Raw genomic sequence first — 22531 nt, forward strand, 5'->3', positions numbered from 1 at the left:
GCTCCTGATTTCTGCATGGAACCTGTTGCACTCATAACTGATTGCATCCAAAGAAGCAGGCTTCAACCAATTTTGAATATGCAAACACTCATTTATGCACATGAGCTGGGGATCTCAGATCTGATCTTCACATACAAAGCACATGTGTGTCAGCTTTGTAGACACAACCACTTACATGAGCCAAAATGGTTTCCAAAATTGGAGAACAGATGGAAATTTGGCCCATCATGCCACATCCTACACATAAAAGAGGCACCTGACACCCCTCAGGTTCTCAAATTTTGTCTTTTATTCTCCTTTTAATAAGGAAGACAATGCAATTTTTTTCCTGATCAATTTTGTCCACTTTCCAAGATTTCACTAATTTTAATGTTTGTGTGCATTTTGAATGGAACTGAAATATACAATGATTTGGGTCTACTTTTTATTTAAACATCCATATTACGTTATTCCAGAATAATGGCAAACAGCAGCTCTAAGGGGAAGTCACATTTCTGTTTTGGTTGTAGGTCTACACTTAACTTTAGAGTTGCTTCAGTTTCCGCAATAACAAAATGGTGGTCAATCCAAAGGAGGGTTGTACTATTGGAGCCTAAACCATTTGGCAGTGTCCCTTAGAATCATTTTCAGATGCAGTAAATGTTTTCCCTCCACTGGAGTACAGTGCACCATACCTGTCTTCTTACCTAGCAGCGCAGTCGATGGAACAGTGTCTGATGATACTTTGAGATGGAATTCCGGTCACCCACACGACACGGATCAATGGAAATCAACAGAAGATCAACGAAGAAAACAAATTAAAAAAATGAAAACAAAGTTAGCTGTATCCAACATTCAGAAGACTCAGTCCATATGTCATATCGGGAAATGTAAAAAAAACAAAGAAAACTAGAAAAATAAAATGAAATCTGGCACTAGTACCTGAGTAGTAGGAATTCAACAAAGATTTGCTCTGAAGTGTTTTGCTTTGGACAGAAAATGAACAAGGAGAGGATGATGCTAGGTAGGAAAGACACAAGGAAAAGACTTTAGAAACATATATATTTAGAGAGACAGAACAGGGAGAAAGTTCCTCAAAGAACATGGCAATATTGAATACATAGGGCTTATCAAAATTAAATCAATTGTTCATCTGAGCACGCATATTAACTTTATTTCACTACTATAATACTACAGGCCCCAAACATTGAAGTACTGCTATTGTAACATATAAGATTTGGAAACACTGTAGACTACTATTCTATTTTTTTTAATAAGAGTTGTATTTGTTGTTACACAAGAAATACATTTGTTTTTGTTTCAGAGAGATGGATTCCTAAAAACAACTCCCAGAAATATAAGCCACCCAAAGTTGAGTGGACTACAAATACTAAAATAAGCCTGCTCGCTATATGTGATATATACATTACTTATAAACTAAGACAGGAAGATACAATTTGAAGGCAATCTTTCTGTAGAAGAATGGAGAGGTGACTAGCGTTTACATGAGACATTTTGGAAAGAGATGAACTCTCTCCAGGAGTAGAACAGGGCAGGAAAGCTAGGGGCTGCTGGTTTAGCATCAGATCCCTAAAGTGGCACCTCGGCTTGATGGCAAGAGAGGCAGCTAAGAGGCAGCTACCCTAAGTGCGCATCTTACAGAGTATGTGCTCTTGGGACTAAGCCTAGGAAGCGTGCACACTGTATCACACATGCCTGCTGCGGATCTAATAGCACACAAATGGTGTTAGCTGCAACTGGAGGATGGGCTCCCTGGAGACAAGTGGCGCCTATCTTCTCCCGCTCAAGGGAAGAGTTTCTCTGGACAAGGATCAACAGATCATTTCCTTGCTAATCAAAACAGATCAAGAAAGGGGGCAGGGATCAGCATTCATGTGGTACACTCACTTTTTAGACAGTCAATTTATGGAGCTGGCTTATACATGGGTCAGCTTAAATGTGAATATTTATGGCAACCAATCAATTCTAAGGGCATTTTTTTTTGTAATCCTCTGTCATTTATTCCTATAGTGACAAATAATGAGTTCCTTTTCACTGTGATGGGAAACAAACAAATACAAAATCTCAGTACATCAAAAAGATGCCTATAGATTAAATAGAAATAATTCCATAATACAATAAAAGTAGATACAATTCAATATGCATCAAAGTAAATTTCAGATGCAATTTCTACATCTCCACAGTAAACATTACTGACAAATTTATAAACACTCATCTTAATTTTTCCATGGAGTGAATATAAGTATTCACTAGTCTAGAGAATTTCAGGTGGAATTTGTAGAATTGCCTACTAAACAGATTACATCACCCAGTGAAAGCACCTGCAGTTTTCTCAATATAACACTTTTCTGTTGCTGTGTTGTTCATCAACATCTGCAGCTTTTAACATACCAGCTGACATAATGGGCGGTAAGTGAACTGTCTCACACATTGGTCTCCTGAAGTTCTTCACCAGCTACCTTTAGGATATGATGCATGACTCTTTTTTCGGACTCCTACCCCTGCGCTCTGGCTGCTGTATTTTGCTACCCCTATTCATCCTCATATGTTAACTGGGAAGCATCCACTTCTATGGAAGAGAAACTGAGGTGTAGAAAGTTTATGTGACTTTCTTAAGATTATGCAGCAAGTCAGTAGCAAACTGGGGAGTGGAACTCAAGTTTTCTAAGATCCAGGAGCCTATGTAAAATCACTGGATCACACTGCCTTTGCATTAGTTCAGCATAAGGTACTTACACATCTACGGATAGAAGCCTAATAAATATTTAAGTAAATTTAACAAAAACTTTTACTCATTTATGTTCAGTGAAACAGAGCAGAGTGGCAAGAAGGGGAGGTTAATTCTTTTGGGCGCGGAGGGAGGAAACAAACAATAAAAGGCCAGATTTTCAAAACTCTTTTTCAATGGAAGATCTGCAGGGAACACTTGGGCATTGGCACAAATCAGTCAAGCAGTCGCTTGCATAACCAGAGAGTTATGTGCACAATTATCCAACCAGAGGAGTTTTACAGGCACAACTGATATGTACATATTTCACGAAGCTCATCCAGATGAGTTTCAACCCAATGCAGAGGGCCAGCACAAAGCATATGCACCAGCTAAATCCTGTTAAGTCCTCTAAGGTGGTGTGTGGACCTTGTACAGGACCATTACACAGGGGGTCAATTTCACAGCCAGTTTAGAGATGTTTAAAAATCTTGTCCCAAAAAATGATATGGATTTTGCAGAGAATGTTCAGAATAATTAAAAGGCAGCTGATATTGTGGCCTAATCAAACTTGCCAGCACCCCTTCACTCTGGGTATTCTTCTGTCTCCACGATGGTTTCCATGAATACATAGCTTTATTTATTTATTTTAAATAATTTCCATTATCCTGTAAGTCACTGTGTTTTGTGTAGCAGGATGCAACCAACTGGAAGTAGAAGTTGCATACGGGCACAGACAAGAATTAAATTTTGATGTCGTAGCCTACTTTGATTGACAGTATGTCTCAAGTTCCCTTGGACCTGCTTCCGTATAAGTTCACAAAGGAAAAACACAAGTGAGGTGTAAGCAGAGAATAAGCATGTCTGACTAGACCTGGGATGAAAGATAGTCCTTAACATCCTCTGAGGCACTTACCTATATGCTCCTTTCATGGCCTTGCTCTTGCTATTAGACAGGATGATTTTATGATCACACCAGAAATCATTAACACAAGTCAGGGTTCCACTGTGCTCCCCCATCCTGCTCATTGCTTCTCACTTTGTACTGCTACATGCTCCTTGTGGGTGATGTATAGGTTTCAAAACCCGGATATTCAACTGAATGCCACTTTGCTCCCTAAATTAGATGCTTGAATAGTTAAACAAACCTTAACAAACTGTTGGCCTTCACACAAATATCTCATTTTTTAGTCATCTAGTCCCTGGATGTCAAGGCCAAGCTGGTTGCCCTGATGATGTAGCATTCACGTCTGGACTAGCCCTGCCTAATCTATGATACTGTGACATTCCTTCATTGTAGTGTCAGAAAAGTGGTGCCTTTGTGAAGGATGTATTATTAGTATATCATTGTTCAGATGATGTGCTGCCTGCCCTGTCACACTGATGGGACTGCCAGACTACATGAGATACCCTCTCAGTAATAACCCAGCGTGCATCTTGTTGGACACTTCACAGATGCTAGGGGATAATTTTAGCTCCCACCAGGTCTGTTCTTCCTTGTCACTTCTTTTCAGCAGCACTCCTGCACTGAGCTGACACCTTGTGCTGTCTCTCACAGAGGAAAACGGCACTTTCAAGATGATCTTTCATACTAAGGAGCAGTCTCAAATATAAACTGCCTCAATCAGTTCCTTTTCCTGGGATTAGCATAAAACTTTCCTTTACACATTTGGGCAATAAATAGAAGCTGAACGGCCTGAATCACCTCTGTATTATTCCAGTATAAACCTGGAACTGCTGGAATACTACTACACTCGGTCCAGCCTGTTGTATTTTTTCTTTCAACTAAGTTTTATTTATGCTCTCCTATGGGGCTGAGTAAACAGGTCAGTTCTCTAAGGCCTCACCTAGTTAAGCCTCCCATTAATTTCAACAGGAGCTACGCCTGCAAAAGGGCTGGATGGTTAAGCAACAACACTACAAGGAGTAAGCAATCTAATAATAGCCCATCTTCTGCTGCTCTTTCAGCAGATCCTGCACTGCCTCTTCCAGTCCACAGGAGACAGCCCTTATTGAAACAGAAATATTCTGGATAACAAGGATACATAAAACATCCCTGTCCAAGGGCAAAACTCAGCCCTGTCCAGACGGCCACCACCTGTCACGTGGAGCTGACCTGTCTCCTTGCTCTGGGACCATGTGCTACTAACCAGTGCATAGGGCTTGTGTTGGACCTCTGCACAGGGCTGTTTTCCCCCCAAGAAGATATATACTTAAGGAAATGCACTTTCTCGCTTATGTATGACGCCGACACTTTAAAGGGAGAACCCACTTTTATAAGTATCATCTGGGAGCTTTAAAAACACTTGTATCTAGAGCACTAAGACTTGCTGTTGGGAGACATGCATTTCTACAGAATGATGGAAGATGAGCCCAAGAAATGAAGTTACGCCAAATGTACCTTTTGCTGAGGAGTGCGGCTATGTTCGGCTGAATCAGGTGGCACCACCTCGAATACAAACTTGCATTCAAAAAGCAAGTAAACATTTTGCTGCTGTGTGAAATGCCATGGCTGCTAAGGAAAATGCATCAAGATATGTTGTGACAATCCACTGTGATTTCTATGTAATGGCAAAAGAGTGTGGAGCACAGATGTGGTAGCGAAGGCACAGTTGGCTAAGTTACAGTGTTGTATCAGCAGCAAAGACTCCTGTGGCACCTTATAGACTAACAAACGTTTCGGAGCATGAGCTTTCGTGGGTGAATACCCACTTCGTCAGATGCATGTGTTGCAGAGTGTTGTATCAGTTTAATAGCTGACACGTCCAGTGGGTTACTATCCTGCCGTTGCATAGGGATGGATTTAATCTAACAAGGCTTTTTTCTCTGTGATCAAAAGAATATTAAGGACTTGGTTTAAACTCACAAAAGCAAAAGCAAAGTTCAAGCAGACACTTGGGGCTAAAGGAAAGGAGGAGAAAAGAGCAGAAGCACTTGCCCAGCTGTCTCCATCATTCTCCAAATCTGCAAAACCCCACATTTGAAGACACAGATGGGACAATTCCAAACCTAACTACCCATTTACATGCTCAGTTACTGGAACTGTGCATAGAAATGTTCTTCCTCCCAGAGGCAGTAGGTGAAGGAACATATTGGTAAGTGAACCAGGGGCTGAGAAGTGCCATTTAAAGTGGGAGGGCCTTATGGGGGAGGGTGGGTCCTGCCCTCAGGAGTGTGACATGGGGGGGTGTCAGCTCTTGCCCTCAGGGTTTGTTGGGTGCTGTCCCCATGGCTTGGGAGGCCCCATCCCCGGGAAGGGGTCAGGTGTTGCCTCAGTTGTTTCTCCAGTTGCCTTGGAGAGCAAGACTGCCCTGCACTGACCTTACAGCAGCTCCTGTCCTGTGGAGCTGGCCTGTCTTCTCATTCTGGGCTATCAGCTGTTGCCTCAGTGTGCAGGTGAGGCCTCCCCCAACAATACCTTGCCCTGTCCCACCCCTTCTTGTTGCTGCAAGATCACCAGCCTCCACCTGGGCTTTTGCAGGCCAAAAAATGGTTGGGTCCAAGCCAGGGCCCAGGTTGGCCTGGCTCCACAGTCTATGGGGTGGAAGATTTTGTATCCTCCTTGGCAAATTAAGTCCCCTACCTTCCATTTTGAACATACATTGTTGGGCAGGGCTTCTCTAAACAAGCTGGGTGGCTACCTACCATAAAGCATTAGTAGCCACTTCTGTTCGTGTTAGGCAAAAGAGGAAAAAAGAAAAATGTCTTCAGGGGGCATGAGAGAGGGGGTACAAAAGACTGCAGCTCTCAAACCTCAGACAATGTTTTGAAACCTATTAGTTATTGGAAGAATGGCAAAGTAATCCTATTTGTGCTGCTTCAAAATTAGCATGATTTAGTATAGGCTTCTACAGGTGTCTTTAAGTATTAACTTCTACTAAGCCAATTTATGAAAGGAGGATTTTTTTTCCTCATCCATGTTATCTGAGCCAGAACCATAAATTACCTACTTTAGCATGGGTACTCAACTACACAGGACACAATTTGCCTCTATCAACGAGCCAGGATGCCTCAGCATCCCAGATTTGGCAAAAAAGAATGTTGAGAGATTATGAACCCTTACTGATAATTATTTCTGATGGTCCGGAAAAAGATCCAGCTCAATATTTACATGGAACTGTGCCAAACAACAGGTATTGGCTAAACTTGCAATGATGTCAGACAAGTCAAGGACTCAGTGATTATAAGTGATAAAAATCTTTAGGAATGCTCTTTGCAAAATTAGTCACAGTGCATTCTCTATAGCCATTTCTACAGATAAATGATTCCGCAGCTTTAATTGTTTTTTTCAAAATACCCAAAAGTGATGAGACCATATTACAGACTCAGTTCTTACTATATCTCATGCGCCGGCCAGAAATAGGTTTTAATATTCACAATTGAGGGGAAAGCATTAAAAACTGGTAAATTTCCAATATTTATATACTATCCATTAGGGCTATCAAGTGATTAAAAAAATTAATCGCGATTAATTGTGCGATTAAAAATATTGATCCCGATTAAGTGCATTCATAGACTCTAGGACTGGAAGGGACCTCGAGAGGTCATCGAGTCCAGTCCCCTGCCCTCATGGCAGGGCCAAATACTGTCTAGACCATCCCTGATAGACATTTGTTAAACAATAATAGAATGCAGTTTGTTTAAATATTTTTGAATGTTTTCTACATTTTCAAATACATTGATTTCAATTATAATACAAAATACAAAGTGTACTTTATAGTTTACAGTTATTTTTTATTACAAGTATTTGCACTGTAAAAAAACTCAAGAAATAGTATTTTTCAATTCACCTAATACAAGTCCTGTAGTGCCATCTCTTTATCATGAAAGTTTAACTTACAAATGTAGAATTATGTACCAAAAAAACTGCATTCAAAAACAAAACAATGTAAAATTTAGAGTCTGCAAGTCCACTCAGTCCTACTTCTTGTTCAGCCAAATGCTCAGACAAAGAAGTTTGTTTACATTTTCAGGAGATAATGCTGCACGCTTCTTGTTTACAATGTCACCTGAATGTGAGAACAGGCGTTCTCATGGCACTGTTGTAGTCAGGATGGCAAGATATTTACATGCCAGCTGTGCTAAAGATTTATATTCCCTTCATGCTTCAACCATCATTCCAGGAGACAAGCGTCCATGCTGATGACAGGTTCTGCTCGATAACAATCCAAAGCAAATGCAGACTGATGGATGTTCATTTTCATTATCGGAGTCAGATGCCACCAGCACAAGGTTGATTTTCATTTTTTGGTAGTTCGGGTTCTATAGTTCCCACATGCTCCACACCTTGTCCCTCTCAGATTTTGGAAGGCACTTCAGATTCTTAAACCTTAGGTTGAGCGCTGTAGCTATCTTTGGAAAGCTTACATTGGTACCTTCTTTACATTTTGTCAAATCTACAGTGAAAGTGTTCTTAAAATGAACATGTGCTGGGTCATCACCTGAGACTGCTATAACATGAAATATATGCTGAATGTGGGTAAAACAGAGCAGGGGATATAATATTCTCCCCTAAGGAGTTCAGTCACAAATTTAATTAACACATTATTTTTTTCATCTGCATGGAAGCATGTCCCCTGGAATGGTGGCCGAAGCATGAAGGGGCATACAAATGTTTAACATATCTGGCACGTGAATATCTTTCAATGCCAGCTACAAAAGTGCCATGCAAATGCGTGATCTCACTTTCTGGTGACATTGTAAATAAGAAGAGGGCAGCATTATTTCCTCTAAATGTAAACAAACTTGTTTGTCTTAGCGATTGGCCGAACAAGAAGTAGGACTGGGTGGATTTGTAGACTCCAAAGTTTTACATTATTTTGTTTTTGAGTGCAGTTATGTAACAAACAAAAAAAAATCTACATTTGTAAGTTGCACTTTCACAACAAAGAGACTTCACTATGGTACTTGTATGAGGTGAATGAGTGTGAGTGAAAATACTATTTCTTTTATTTATCATTTTACAGTGCAAATTTTTGTAATTAAAATATACACTTTGATTTCAATTACAACACAGAATACTATATATATGAGAATGGAGAAACACATCCAAAATATTTAATAAATTTCAATTGGTATTCTATTGTTTAATAGTGTGATTAAAACTGCAATTAATCACAAATAATTTTTCTAATCACAATTAATTTTTGACTTAATTGAGTGAGTTAACTGCAATTAATTGGCAACCCTCCTATCCATCTTACTAAGATGACTACCACCAAGTTATACTCTCCCTGCCTGATTTACAAAGATGCTCAGCACCATCAGGACCCTTTGACTTCAATGTAAGATAGAGGTAGTCATCTTCTTTGAAAAATCAGGTCATATATCCAAGTGAATATTAGTATTGGAGAATCACTGCATTGCCAGTTTTGGAGTCTGAAGTCCTCTATTTATTGCAGGTATATTGCAGACAGTGGCAGTGCAGGCAAATACGACCCGCCTTGGAGAGACCACAGTTGAGGGTGGAAGAGGAATTCTCTCTTTAGCCTGTTCAGTCTGAGACTGCAAAAAGAGTGTCAAGCATAGACTTTTTGTTGTTGTTGGTAATATGAACACTTGTTCTGTAAGAACTAGAGGGAAACCACTAAAACATTCCACTTAAGGTTACTGAAGAATTATCTGACAGTTTCAGTGGCTGAACTAATAGGCCAAATGTCAAAGATTTTAAATGACATTCCTAACACACAACTTGAAAACTGATTTAAGAACAAGAGGTTTTGGATGTGCTATGGCTTCACCTGGAACTATTGCTTCGGAGAAGTGGTTGCTTATCATGCTTTGCATCTATATAGAGTTTTCCATCTAAATGGCTAGGCGTGGTTTACTAACATCAACTAACTAAAGTTTACTGCACCCTTCTGAGGAATGGAATGAGGAAAAGAGCAAAATGCAGACCTCCTTAGTCCCAACTCTCTTCCTTAACTTCAAGATCAGCCTCTCTCACATAACAATTTAGTGCAGCAAAAACTGTTTCACTCTAAGGTCTACTTGGGGATTTGATCTCAATATCCCAACATGAGCAAGAATTATTCCATTAGACCAAACAGCCATTCCCCTTATCTATTGTGCGGTATAATTATTTAAACATCTCTTGTAAATTCTTTCAAGTAGATTTAGAGTCAGAGGGAGTCCTCTCCACCTGTCTGACATTTAACTTGGGGCAATCACAGAGAAATCTCAGATTGGAGCATCAGACCTCTTTCTAGCAGCACTCCAGCCATAAACTGTACCCTTTTCATTTCTAATACTTACATCTTGTGCCCAAGGAAACAGATCCTTTTAAGGATCTACAGCTCTCAAAAAGGGAGGTATCCATTGCAAGCAAGTTAAACTTACTGAATCCATTAACATCTTGACAGGTGGAAGAAAAAGCTTCTTCATTGTGAACTGCGCTGAGTTTGGTGGTGTTCTTGTCTGAAGTAGCAACGGGACCCATCTCTCTCTGAGTGCTGCTTTGAGTCTCCTTCTGCTTCTTCGCTAGTTTCCTTTAAGGTGTTTTGAAGAGGGGAGAAATCATGGTCAGTTTCTTTCATTAACAACAAAGCAAAAGAGAGAAAAAATATCCTTTTTACCTTTTCTTCTTGGACTGACATACAGGACTCATTGCAAAAGGCAAGAAAGTGAAAGATTCTGCTTTAAAATAGCTGAAGGGAGTGTGATAAATGCAGAGACCTAAGCCTTTGAAACCACATACAACACATCCCCACAGTAAACACTAGCAAAGGAGAGACTGATCTTACTCAAACCAACAATATAGTTACAAGGGCAATTTAATAAGGCCTCTGGAACCGATGTCAGTCATGCAAGGAAGAACAGAAGGCATCAAAATGGGGCAATGGTTTGTGCAGTTCCATATGGGGACAGGGGATTGTCAGAACCCATGTTAGGTGGGCACCTAAATTCAGTTTGGAATTTCCCTTTGATTGTCCCTACTGAAAAGTGGGACGTAACATGAAGTCCACATTAGTGTCTAATAGGAAGAGGAGGAGTTTCTTTGTGCACCCAGGTAGGAGGAAAGGAACCTGTACTGGACTTAAGTACTTACCTGAAATGGTCTCAGGACAAGACAGACATTAAAGACTGTGACCTGTGAGAGGTAGAAGCCATTTTAAAGATCACTATCTCCAGCTATGTCTATGCTACCATAGTATCTGTATCTTTTCTGAGTCCAAGGAGATGACAAAGCCACCGGCACAAAGCAAACTAGCGCCAGCTCTGAACACTCAGTGACAAACCTATAAGAACATAAGAATGGCCCTACTGGGTCAGACCAAAAGTTCATCTTGTCTAGTATCCTGTCTTCCGACAGTGGTCAGTGCCAGCTGTCCCAGAGGGAATGAACAGAATGGGTAATCATCAAGTGATCCATCCCTTGTTGGTCATTCCCAGCTTCTTGCAAACAGGATAGGGACACCATTTCGGCCCATCCTGGCTAATAGCCATTGATTAACCTATACTCCATGACTTAATCTAGTTCTTTTTTGAACCCTGTTATGGTCTTGGCCTTCACAACATCCTCTGGCAAGGAGTTGCACAGGTTGACTGTGCGTTGTGTGAAGAAAAACTTCCTTTTATTTGTTTTAAACCTGCTGCCTATTAATTTCATTTGGAGACCCCTAGTTCTTGTGTTATGAGAAGTAGTAAACAACACTTCCTTAACTACTTTCTCTACACCAGTCATGATTTTATAGACCTCAATAATATCTCTCTTTAGCTGTCTCTTTTCCAAGATGAAAAGTGCCAGGTTTATTAAGGTGAAGGACCTTGTTGAAAGCTTTCTGAAAATCTAAGTACACTATATCCACTGGATCCCCTTGGTCCACATGCTTGTTGACCCCCTCAAAGAATTCTAGTAGATTGGTGAGGCATGATTTCCCTTTACTAAAACCAAGTTGACTCTTCTCAACAAATTATGTTCATCTATATGTCTGACAATATTGTTGTTTATTATAGTTTCAACCAGTTTGCCCGGTACTGAAGTCAGGCTTACATGCCTGTAATTGCTGGGATCACCTCTGGAACCCTTTGTAAAAATTGGCATCACGTTAGCTATCCTCCAGTCATCTGGTACAAAAGCTGATTTAAATGATAGGTTACAGACGACAGTTAGTAGCTCTGCAATTTCACATTTGAGTTCCTTCAGAACTCTTGGGTGAATACCATCTGGTCCTGGTGACTTATTGCTGTTTAATTTATCAATTTGTTCCAAAATCTCCTCTAATGATACCTGGGGCAGTTCCTCAGATCTGTCACTTAAAAAGAATGGCTCAGGTTTGCAAATCTCCCTCACATCCTCAGCCATGAAGACCAATTCAAAGAATTCATTTAGTTTCTCTGCAATGGCCCTATCGTCCTTGAATGCTCCTCTATCACCTCGATCATCTAGTGACCCCCTGGCTGTTTAGCAGGCTTCCTGCTTCTGATGGACTTGGAAGAACATTAGCTACTACTTTTTGAGTCTTTGGCTAGCTGTTCCTCAAATTCTTTTTTGGCCTTCCTAATTGTATCTTTACACTTCATTTGCCAGTGTTTATGCTCCTTTCTATTTTCCTCACTAGGATTTAACTTCCACTTTTTAAAGGATGCCTTTTTGCCTCTCACTGCTTCTTCTACTTTGTTGTTTAGCCACAGTGGCTCTTTTCTGGTTCTCTTACTATATTTTTTTAATTTGGGGTATAGATTTCAGTTGAGCCTCTATTATGGTGTCTTTAAAAAGTTTCCACGCAGCTTGCAGAGATTTCACTTTTGGCACGATACCCTGTAATTTTTGTTTAACTAACCTCCTCATTTTTGTGTAGTTCCCTTTTCTGAAATTAAATGATACAGTGTTGGGCCACTGTGGTGTTTTTCATGCCACAGGGATATTACATTTAATTATATTATGGTCACTATTACCAAGAACCCATGAACACAAGGTCCCTCTCTTGCTCTCACATCTAACAATAAGAAAATGAAGAGAAGGAGGGAGAAGGAAGAAAGCTACCAGCTAAGCTTCCACTGACATTTGCCTGTTTTATGCTTCATTCATATCAGAGAGTAAAACTATTTAAAAATGAATACATGACATTCTACAACTAGCAGCTTCAAAAGATGCACTACAAATCCCTAGCACCAGCAAAGAGCTTTGCTTGCATGGGCTCCATAGATAAGCAAATAAAACAAAATAAAAGAGAGAAAGAAAGATTACCATAAGTAGGGGCTTTAGTGTTCTTTTTTCCCCTACAGAAGAAATCCAAACAACTAAATTATTGTGTGAAGAGGTTTTTCTTCACTAAACTGATTTCCTTATGGTAAAAAGGTGTCTGACTAATTTCTCTCCCCTGGACCCTCTTTTTGACTAACTAAACATTCAGTTGACTTTTAGAACCATATCTTCTGCTACATGTTTCAGTTAGCTGTGTTTACTTCACAGGGAATAAAGTCTGAGTGGCATTTACTGCACTAAGGGATCACAAATGCTCAAGACTCTCTCATGAGTCTATGCTGTGTAGGCCAGTTAATACACTCATGTGCAGGGAGAGGATAAGAGTGACACTAAACTTAGATCTGTGTGAAACTATAACCCTCATGACATCTGTCATGGTCAATGCAAACTTTTGAATAAATTTTGGATTGTGAAATTCATGCCAGTGCCTTGGATTTTTTGTAATTATTCACCTGGCGTACAATCAAAACAACAAACCATTGGCAATGTTGGTTGTAGTGAAAAACTTCAATTTGACCCCTGTAACTCTTTCAGTACAATAAAATAATCAAGATGTGGGGGTTTTATTTACAGATTTTTCCCCCAGTTGAGGTCTAGTTTTAGACAAAGAGCATCGCTCCCTCTCCGCCAGACAGAAATATATTTTTCATTCTTTAAATGTGTACATCACATAATCATTTGTTCCACTTTTGCTCAATCATAGAATAATGCAATTTAGTATGTTCTTGTGCTACACAAGGGAAAACTGTGTCTGTCTTCCTCCAGTGGTTGGAGCATGTCAAAGACTTTTCTACTACGGCTACAAGCAAATACGTGCTCCTTTAGCTCAGGCAGTAGAAAATCAGCCTTTTACGTTTAGAGGTCCTGGGTTCAAACTTTAACGATATGCCCGGTTGGGTCATCTGCACAGTGGCAAAGCATTTACCGCAATAAGGCCTCACAGCACCTGTGTGATGTATACAGCTTCATTTTACAGAAGTGAGAAACTGAGGCACAGAGGCTGCATGATTTGCCCAACATCATTCAACAAGCCAGTGGCAGAACCAGAACAGCCCAGGTAGCCTATATTCCCAGCTCTATCAAACTCTTAAAATAAAGTCTCTCACTTACACTCTACAGTAACTTGACAAATAGTATTACAGTGCTCTGTTATGAGGAAGCTCATATCTTGATAATGAATGACATTAAAAGCTGTGCCTATTGTGATATATGGCAATGCTAACACACAGCTGGATTTACTAACTGTAGTATGTGGGCATGTGAACCCTCTGTTTTGGTATATCATTTTACCCTATATTCTGCTATACTCTGTCTGCAGCAACATCAACCTTATGATTTATTAACCCTGGGATGGAATTACGTTAATCCTTTCGATTTGCTAATAATAGTGCATGGCTATGAGAGTTGTTTGGCAACAGGAACTATGATTTCCCACTGGGAAACATTAATCCCAAATACATAAATCTTTAATAACAAGCACTCTGGACTGCTGGGGCGAACCATTACCGATTCCCATTATTGAAGCTTAAAAATGGTGAGTCAATAAGGGCAAGAATTCCTTATTAACTCCAGATTAAATTATTCCTGGCAATAACTGCCTAGAAGTCCCACTGCTAGATGTCTTTTGAGACAGGCCAATAAGCTACAAAGAGTTGGAACCGGCAAACTCATTTTCCTTTTCAGTGAATGAACAATAGTGTTTCTGAACGGTCTGTGCACAATGGAAACCAGGGTCCCAAAGGAATGCTGACAGAAGCCCTATCTAAAGCACTTCCACACTGTCGTGCAGGAAACACAGAGGGCCCTAAAACACTGGCTTGAGCAGTTAAAAGGAAAGGATGGTATATATTTAATGTTCCCAACGTAGCTCAAGTCACAGAAGCAGAACAAGCAAATGGCAACCTCTCCTCGTAGGAAGCACAGAGGTGGTTTAGCTAAAGATGCGGCAAATTAGGATACAAGTGTATTGGCAGAACAGTGGTGGGGAAGTTGCACAAAATTTGACAGCTTAAAAATGATGAGTCAACAAGGGCAAGAATTCCTTAGTAATTGTAGTGTATTGCTCGTACCAGGGGGTCACAGGTGCTCCCTCCCCCACCCATCAAGAGCACAAAAATTCACAAAGCAAATGAAGAGAGGGGAAGGAGAGAGAGATGTTCTCTTTTGAGGATTTTGAAGTTAAACTTTCGAGGGGCTTCTTGCTACCACCTTCCCTGGTTGTGTGTCTGGACAGAATAGCAGCTCAGGAATAGACCTAGTCAGTCCTCACTATTATCGCAATTAGAACAATAGAATCATATAGGGTTAGAGGGGCCTGCAAGAGCCATCTAGGCTAACCCTCTGCCAAGATGCAGGATTTGTTGTGTCTAAACCATCCAAGACAGATGGCTACCCAGCCTCTTTTTGAAAACCTCCAGTGAAAGAGCTTCCATGACTTCCCAATGCAATTTGTTCTATTGTCCCACTGTTCTTAGAGTTAGGAAGTTTTCCCTGAGATTTAATCTAAATCTGCTCTGCTGTAGCTTGAACTCATTGCCTCTTCTCCTGCCCTCTGTGGCAAGAGAAAACAATTTTCTCCATTTTTATGGCAGGATTTCAAATATTTGAGGACTGCTGTCATGTCCTCCATTAATCTCCTCTTTTCCAAAATAAGCATACCCAGTTCTTCAGCCTTTACTCATATGGCTGGCATTTCATCCCTTTGATAATCTTTGTCATTCACCTCTGGATCCTTTCCAATTTTCTACATCCTTTTTATACAATGCTGACCAAAATTGGACACAGTACTCTGGCTAAGGACTATCCAGGACCTCCCGTGACTTACAAGCTATCCCTCTATTAATGCAACACAAAATTGCATTCCCCCCCTCCGACAGCATTGCATTGTTGACTCATGTGGAGGATGTAATCCACCACAGCTCCAAGATCCTTCTCAACAGTGCTGCCGCCAAGCCAGTTATCCCCCATTCTGTATTTGTTCATTTGGTTTTCCTTCTCAAAGTGTAGCACCTTACATTTGTCTCTGTTGAATTTCATTCTGTTGTCTATAGCTCAATTCTCCAAATTCTCAAGATCCTTTTCAGTGTTAGCTCTATCCTCCAAAATCAATGAATAAAAGAATTACAAAACATCAAATGATTTTAGCACAAGCTAAAGTGTGAGGGATGTAACTGAACCAACAGCTGGGTAGTGGCTTATCTGCCAATATGTCGAGATGTCTTTGCAACGGTAAAAGTGTTTATCTGAAAATGCTCTGATTCTAAATACAGAGCTCTTGAAATGATCTCCCTGAATCACTGACAGGTCCTATCAGTGACAAAGTGCCTGCTCTCCTCACTGACCAGCTTCCCATACACAGAACTGCTGGAACATCCAGATGAAATGCTATCAGCACATTAGTGTCAATCATGGGTGGACAGCAGGCCGTTGAGAATGTGTAACCAGCATCAAACTGCACAGTCTGTCACTAGGCATTGAGAAAAAGCTTTTTGTCTCATGCATTATGCAGTTGAAAAAGGGGAAAAAAAATAACTGGACAGATACTTGGAGGAAAAGACTGATACATTCAACATGTGATGAAGTGATTGAAATGTCAAAGTGTCAATAAGAAGGAATTAATGGCTGCTTTACTTTTAAGTGCAAGGGAAAGGTGCCAAGAAGAAAACAAGAATTCACAAAGGCAGTTTATCAGGCTGCTCTTTAAGGTTCAGGAGAGAGGAGTTGTTTAAAAAATATGGGGCAAAGCATATGTGTGTGCACTGTACATGATGCGAGGTGAGACAGGAATAGTGCTCAAAGGTGGACCTACCAGGCAGAATGAAATTATCTGCCCTGAACAAAATGGATGGACAGTGGGGACGGTCCAACTGGTTACAGTAAACCGAAAACTTCCCTGTTAGTCTTGATCCAGACTCACATTGAACTTTGAGATTTGAAAAGTGGGGTTAGTTTGGTTTTCCCATTGTTCTGAGCTTCTGGTGGGGATTAGAAGTGCAAATGCTGAAATACTACAGGACAATTTTTGTCACAGGATTTCCAGCTTAAAAGCCGGATCATGGAAGTAGAGGTACACTTTGCTTATTACCATGAGTAACCCCACTGAAGTCAAGCATCATGCCCAGTGATCAGTGTTTGTGGGATCTAATTCCAGTTTTGCAGAGCTTTGTGAGGAGGCATGCCCTTGCCTTATTAAGGAGAAAGCTAACAAGCTCTGCTGCTCTTAGCTAACGCACACCAGACACAACTGCAGGGCTTGATCTGCCTGGAGAGAAGAAACTTAAAAAAAGAGAGCCTGCCAGAGGAAGGGGTAGCAACCAGGCAAAAACTGTTGTTCTTCCAAGACAACTAGTTGCAAGGTGGGATCAGTGAACAGAGAGTCAGTCATGGACTCTGCTGTCCCAGAGACTGCCAAACCAGGCACAGAATGGAGGTTACAAAAAAGGAGGTGTAGAGTTCTAAAGATGGACTCCAACCCTGATTAGGACACTAAAAGGCCTACAGATAAGACAGGCCCCAAAGGGGTGACCAAGAGAATGCCCAGGAGTCTGAGCGCCTTCTTTTTCCTTAGATCCTCCCTGACCTCGAGGAAAGAGAAAGATTTTTGTTTTGTTTGGAGAGACTCAGATATATCCTGAGCAGCGGTAGGACTCTGCAAGAACCAGAGAAGGGAAGCAACACAAACTGTGGTCTCAAGGGGCCACCACCTACCACAAGCCTCAAACCCTCTTCTAAGTTTTTGCTGCAATTTTGCATGGAGGATTATTTATGCACCTTAAAGGTGGAGTCTTCTTATAAGAACAGCACTTGTACATGTAAATAGAAGCCTAGTTTACATGATTTGCACTCAACATCTAACTACTCAATCTGTGCACACAAATCCAGGACACTCAACCCTCTCTCCACCAGAAAAAAAAACACACCTTCTAAAAAATAAATTACCTCCCAAATGCCTGTGTGTAAAAAATTGGAGATTAGAAATTTAAAAGTCCCAAAATCTAATAGACAACACATCAAAAGGTCACATAATGTGAATTAAACTTAGATATTTGTGTGCACTACACTGTAAGCAGGACATACATCATTTATTGCAGTAGTTACACAAATGCAGTTACTAAATTATAAATATTTACAAAAAAAAATTATGGTATTGACCCAGGGCCTAAATCGAGTCTAGGACTTTATTGTATAAGGTGCTGTAGAAACACAGAATAGAGATAATACCTGCTCTGGAATATACATAGAAGTTGTTCTTGTATATGCAGTATTCTTCAGTTACTCACTTTTGGGGGACCTACATTACTCAAAGCTCATTTAGTCCTTACTCAGGTAAAACTCCCACTTGTTCATAAATTCTCCAGAGTAGGGACTGTCATTATTATGTGTCTGCACAGTGTCCATACAGTGTAGTGCCTACCACAGTGGGCCTCAATTCCAATGTTTGCTTTAGGTGCTACCACAATATAAATGTGAAATAATACTACTGGGAATTTGCCTGAGTAAAGACTGAACAAAAACTGAAGGCCCAGTTCTGCCTCCCTTACTCATACGATAAACTGTTACTCAACTACTCAACATGAGGAAGGGTGGCAGAATGTAGCCCTATGTCAGAAGGATCTCAGGGTTTAGCTCTTTTTAAAAAATACAATCTCTAGTCATTTGCAAATGCTGCATCAGATTCTTGGCCAAATTTGCTAATGACTTCATTAGTCACTGGGCTCCCTGAAAGTATTTACAAACAGAACAGAATCCACTTTATAAAACAGTCAAGTGCATGAGCAATACTGGAAAGAACAAAATGCTGGTGTAAAACCAACATCCCACAAACATGCAATAAATAAAACAGGGCACCTGTTGACTGGGAAAACATTTTATTTACCCTTATTAGGATGGCATAATCATGACCCTGGTCTTCCTGAAACTAAAGGGAAATAAGTTTACTCTCTGAAGACTCTGATCCTGCAGTTTGGCCTGTGCAGGTAGATCCTTGCATCCATGGAGATAAATGTGAGCATGTGTTATAGACAAGTACATGCAAAAATGCAGTTGTTTTAATTCTTTTCACGTGCCCCACAGAAGTTGGAAATAAATTCTGCACATAAACACTGTTATTTTCAAAACTGTTGGTAAAAATGTATCTTAACGCCTTCAGTGGAATCACTACTTGAAATAAAAAAAAATGAAAACCACTTCTAGCTCAATTACTGCAGTTGTTACCCTACATATGCAATTACAACGTGAGTTTAAAGTGCTCAGCCCCAAGCAGAAGGTGCCTGGCACTTCTTCTGGATCAGGAGGAAACGAAAGCTACTTATCTGCTGCTGAGTTTCTCTTTAACTGTAGAAAACATCATAGTACACTATCTGGGTGATATTATCAACTGCATCCATCTAGCACAAGAAATACTTCCTATCTCATATGACATCACTGCCAATCAACTTTCACCCTGCAGCTCTTATCTAGGTAACACACTACACTACAGTCACTGGAAAGAAGACACAACAAAATCAACACCTTTATTCTTTTCACTAGTTTGAGTATAAATAAAACCTTTATAAAAGTTCATGCAGTGAAAACTACTGTATGATGAATAAATGATTAAAGCAGGTGCCTGGTTTTAAATACAAAACCTACATCAATGCAACATTAAAACTGTTTAGCTAAAACAGTAGAAAGTAAAGAAATGAAAAATGTAGGGCTTCTATTGCATGCAATGTTAACTAAGCCACATGGCACCCCTTAGGTATGTTATGGGTATATATTCAAAACAAACAGCACAACAGTACATTATATATTTAACAAGACCAAAAGAAACAACAACACTACATATATGCAGTGTGACAGAGCTAGCAATGCTATAAGAACCTTGAGACAAATTCTTCTAACGTATACTGACATAAATCCAGAGTAACTCCTTTGAAATATTGCATGGATCACGTGGGTAGCAATGATGTATTCAGTGATTCAATCATCAAGAAGGCAGGAGTTCACAATCCTTTATCTTTCCCTTCCCCTAATGAAAAGGTGAGAACATGTTAATACTATTTTATGTCCATTCATCTCAAAGCATCTGCAATAACTAACTATTTGACAGAAGGGAAAATTGAGATACAGAAAAAGTAAGTGAATCTTCCAAGATCACCCAGAGTAGCAGAATGTGGAACAGACCCAGATCTCCTGCTTAGCGGCCTCTGTTTAATCACCAGCTCAGGTGGCTCTCCTTTAGAACAACAGAGAATCCCACTCAACTTGTTCCGTCTGGTCTTTCAATGAGCTGTTGCCATACAAAAATCCCAGTTTACCATAAGGTGCCCAGTTTAACACAGAGCCAGCACTCAGCAGATAAGAAGTAATAATGTTCAGGTGCATAAAGAAAGAATGCGTCATTTCTGACTCTCCTTATTGTTACTCTTTCCTCCCAGCTCACTAGGACCCTATTCCATGACATGCAAAGTTCCTCCTGAAAAGGAATGAGTACCTTCAACTATCATTGGCTTCAATGGGAATTGAGGGTATTTGGCCACCTTGCAGAATCAGGTTCTTTAGCTGTTGACTGCAAGAAGATCTGTTAGAATCCAAGGCCAGAGACTGGCCTTTAATAGCTATTGCAACACTTATGGCCCAATTCTGCAAAAGCTCACAGTAAGTATCAGTTCTTCAGTGAGACTACACTGGTGAGGAAGTACTACCCAGCATGAGGTGGGCTGTGGATTCAGGCCCTTAGTGAAAAGAAACTTCAGGCAAGTAGCTGAGGAAGGGTTAAAACAATGATTTAAAAGAAAAAGAAAAGAATTATTCCAAGCAGCAAAAAGGTGAATTCGAGAAACGGAAACCACAAATAATGTATTTTTCTGAAACCCAGTCAATGCAGTTGAATTTAAGGATCTGTCAGCAGATTTATTTGAAAACCTGTTTTTCAGGAGTGATAACTCATCCAATTCAAATTTGCTTCAGGGTTAAAACTTGGCACACAAGGTCTTGAATAGGAACCAGTTTTATTAAAAAAAAATTGTTGTTGTTTGTTTTCTCTAAACTATTTTCTTCGTAAGCTGTCCAAGAGGAAAAATAGTCAGTCAAATGAAGTGCAGTCCTTTCAGGCAGTCCTTGTCCACCTGGAGCCCATAGCTATTCCTCCAAAGACTTGCTTTCATGCTTTTGGATAATTTGTCAAAAAGAAAAATTAAAATGTATCATAACAATTGTATTCACTTTAAAAAGGAGCTATGGATTTCCATGAGAAATGTGCATATATTTGGCACCAAGATATTCCACAGCATTTTACTGGAAGAAAGATGATCCCCAGGGCTTAACTCTGGTTTACTGGAGTCTGGAAGGTGCTATCAGTACAACAGCTTCTATATCCAGGGAAGTGAGTTTAGGGTTATCCAGTAGTGGGACCATTATTTGGAACCCACACAACTCCACTACAGCGGCACAGAATATTGGCAATGAAACCCTGAAACAGGTGAAACGTGGTCAGTTTGGGATCCAGATATGAAATTCATACTAAATTTGTCAAAACGTGTTGTGATTTGTAAGAGGCTGGGCTCAGTATTGCGCAAACCCTGGTTGATTTATGATGCTATTCGGTACCCATGCAAAACTCACCCATTCACGTGTCTTTAACTTGAACTCTAAACCAGGTTTAACAACTGTATGAGCCTTGAGGCACAGAAAGCATTGCCTTTTTCTATAAAGTATCCTCCAAGCCCTTTGCACAGTTCAAATAATGATGGTGATTAACAACAAGACCACCTTGTTTTGGCCAAGTTTCATTTTGAACCAAAAGTGAAATTCAGGGGATCTGAAGCCCCCAAAAGGGAGCCTAATACAGCTGTCTATGCTGACTTGATAGTCTATGATGCTTCAAGCCATTCCTACTGTTCTAAGATTTGAGTTGTGGATGAGAGAAGCCTAACTTTTCTCTCCACCTCCTGTGTGCCACACTGTCAACCATACATTAATATGTGAGGTTTAATCCTCAGATGTCATCAAGCTCTGTTTGGTGGAGCTGAAAATTGAGGGTGCAGGAGCAGGGACTAAGCTACCTTTGCAGTTTCCTGATGCCTGTTTCTGCCCTTGCTGCAAGTTAGGGCAACCTTGAGGTTGCTCTAAGTTGTGCCAGCTACCATGGGCCCAAGGGGCTGTTCCAGCAGCTGTGCTTGATACTTCCCCTGTTTCTGAACACATCCCTGATATGATTTCTGAATATGTAAAACTCAGTTTATGAAATGGGCAAATTTCTGTCATATGTAGTCTGGAGTAAGAGGGTACAGATCTCATTGAAGGCCATGGGCCAAATCCATAGGCAGTGGTGTCTGTTGATCACAAATTGGGTATAAATAGGTGAAAGCAGCAAAATAGTGCATCCTGTGCTTTTCTAATACTCTAAAGGTATGCTAAGTGAGTAACTTACCCGGTGAAAAGGAGAGGCTGTAGCAAAGACTAAAACTAGCTGGAAGTTGTAAGATAAAGCAGCCCCAATCCCACTTTAAGCAGCCCCCCCATGCCCATAATTCTTAATGCTTTGGATCAAATTCTATTCTCAGTTACACCTGTGTGCATCTGAATTAGCTCTAGAGTCCTTTTTCTTACTCTGGATTTACACCTAAATATCCAAG

At 40.3% G+C, this 22531-nt stretch overlaps 2 protein-coding genes across 6 annotated transcripts in view; one reads left to right on the forward strand and one right to left on the reverse strand.

Annotated features, from left to right (window-relative positions):
- The window catches only part of LOC127030720 (uncharacterized), a 549169-nt gene that overhangs the window by 88801 nt on the left and 437837 nt on the right, over nucleotides 1-22531 (forward strand). The gene's annotated exons all lie outside the window — the stretch shown is intronic.
- Nucleotides 1-22531, reverse strand: part of PTPRT (protein tyrosine phosphatase receptor type T) — a 778873-nt gene that overhangs the window by 73847 nt on the left and 682495 nt on the right. For 2 of the 5 annotated variants that reach the window (XM_050917254.1, XM_050917251.1), the window contains 3 exons: nucleotides 10046-10194; nucleotides 922-999; nucleotides 675-722 (listed from right to left, as the gene is read on the reverse strand). In XM_050917254.1, coding sequence (XP_050773211.1) covers nucleotides 675-722; nucleotides 922-999; nucleotides 10046-10194 — 275 coding nt within the window. The remainder of the gene's footprint in view (nucleotides 1-674; nucleotides 723-921; nucleotides 1000-10045; nucleotides 10195-22531) is intronic. The other 3 variants (XM_050917252.1, XM_050917256.1, XM_050917255.1) reach the window with 3 other exon arrangements.

The sequence above is a fragment of the Gopherus flavomarginatus genome, chromosome 11 (assembly GCF_025201925.1).
Source record: "Gopherus flavomarginatus isolate rGopFla2 chromosome 11, rGopFla2.mat.asm, whole genome shotgun sequence".
NCBI classification, from domain to species: Eukaryota; Metazoa; Chordata; order Testudines; family Testudinidae; genus Gopherus; species Gopherus flavomarginatus.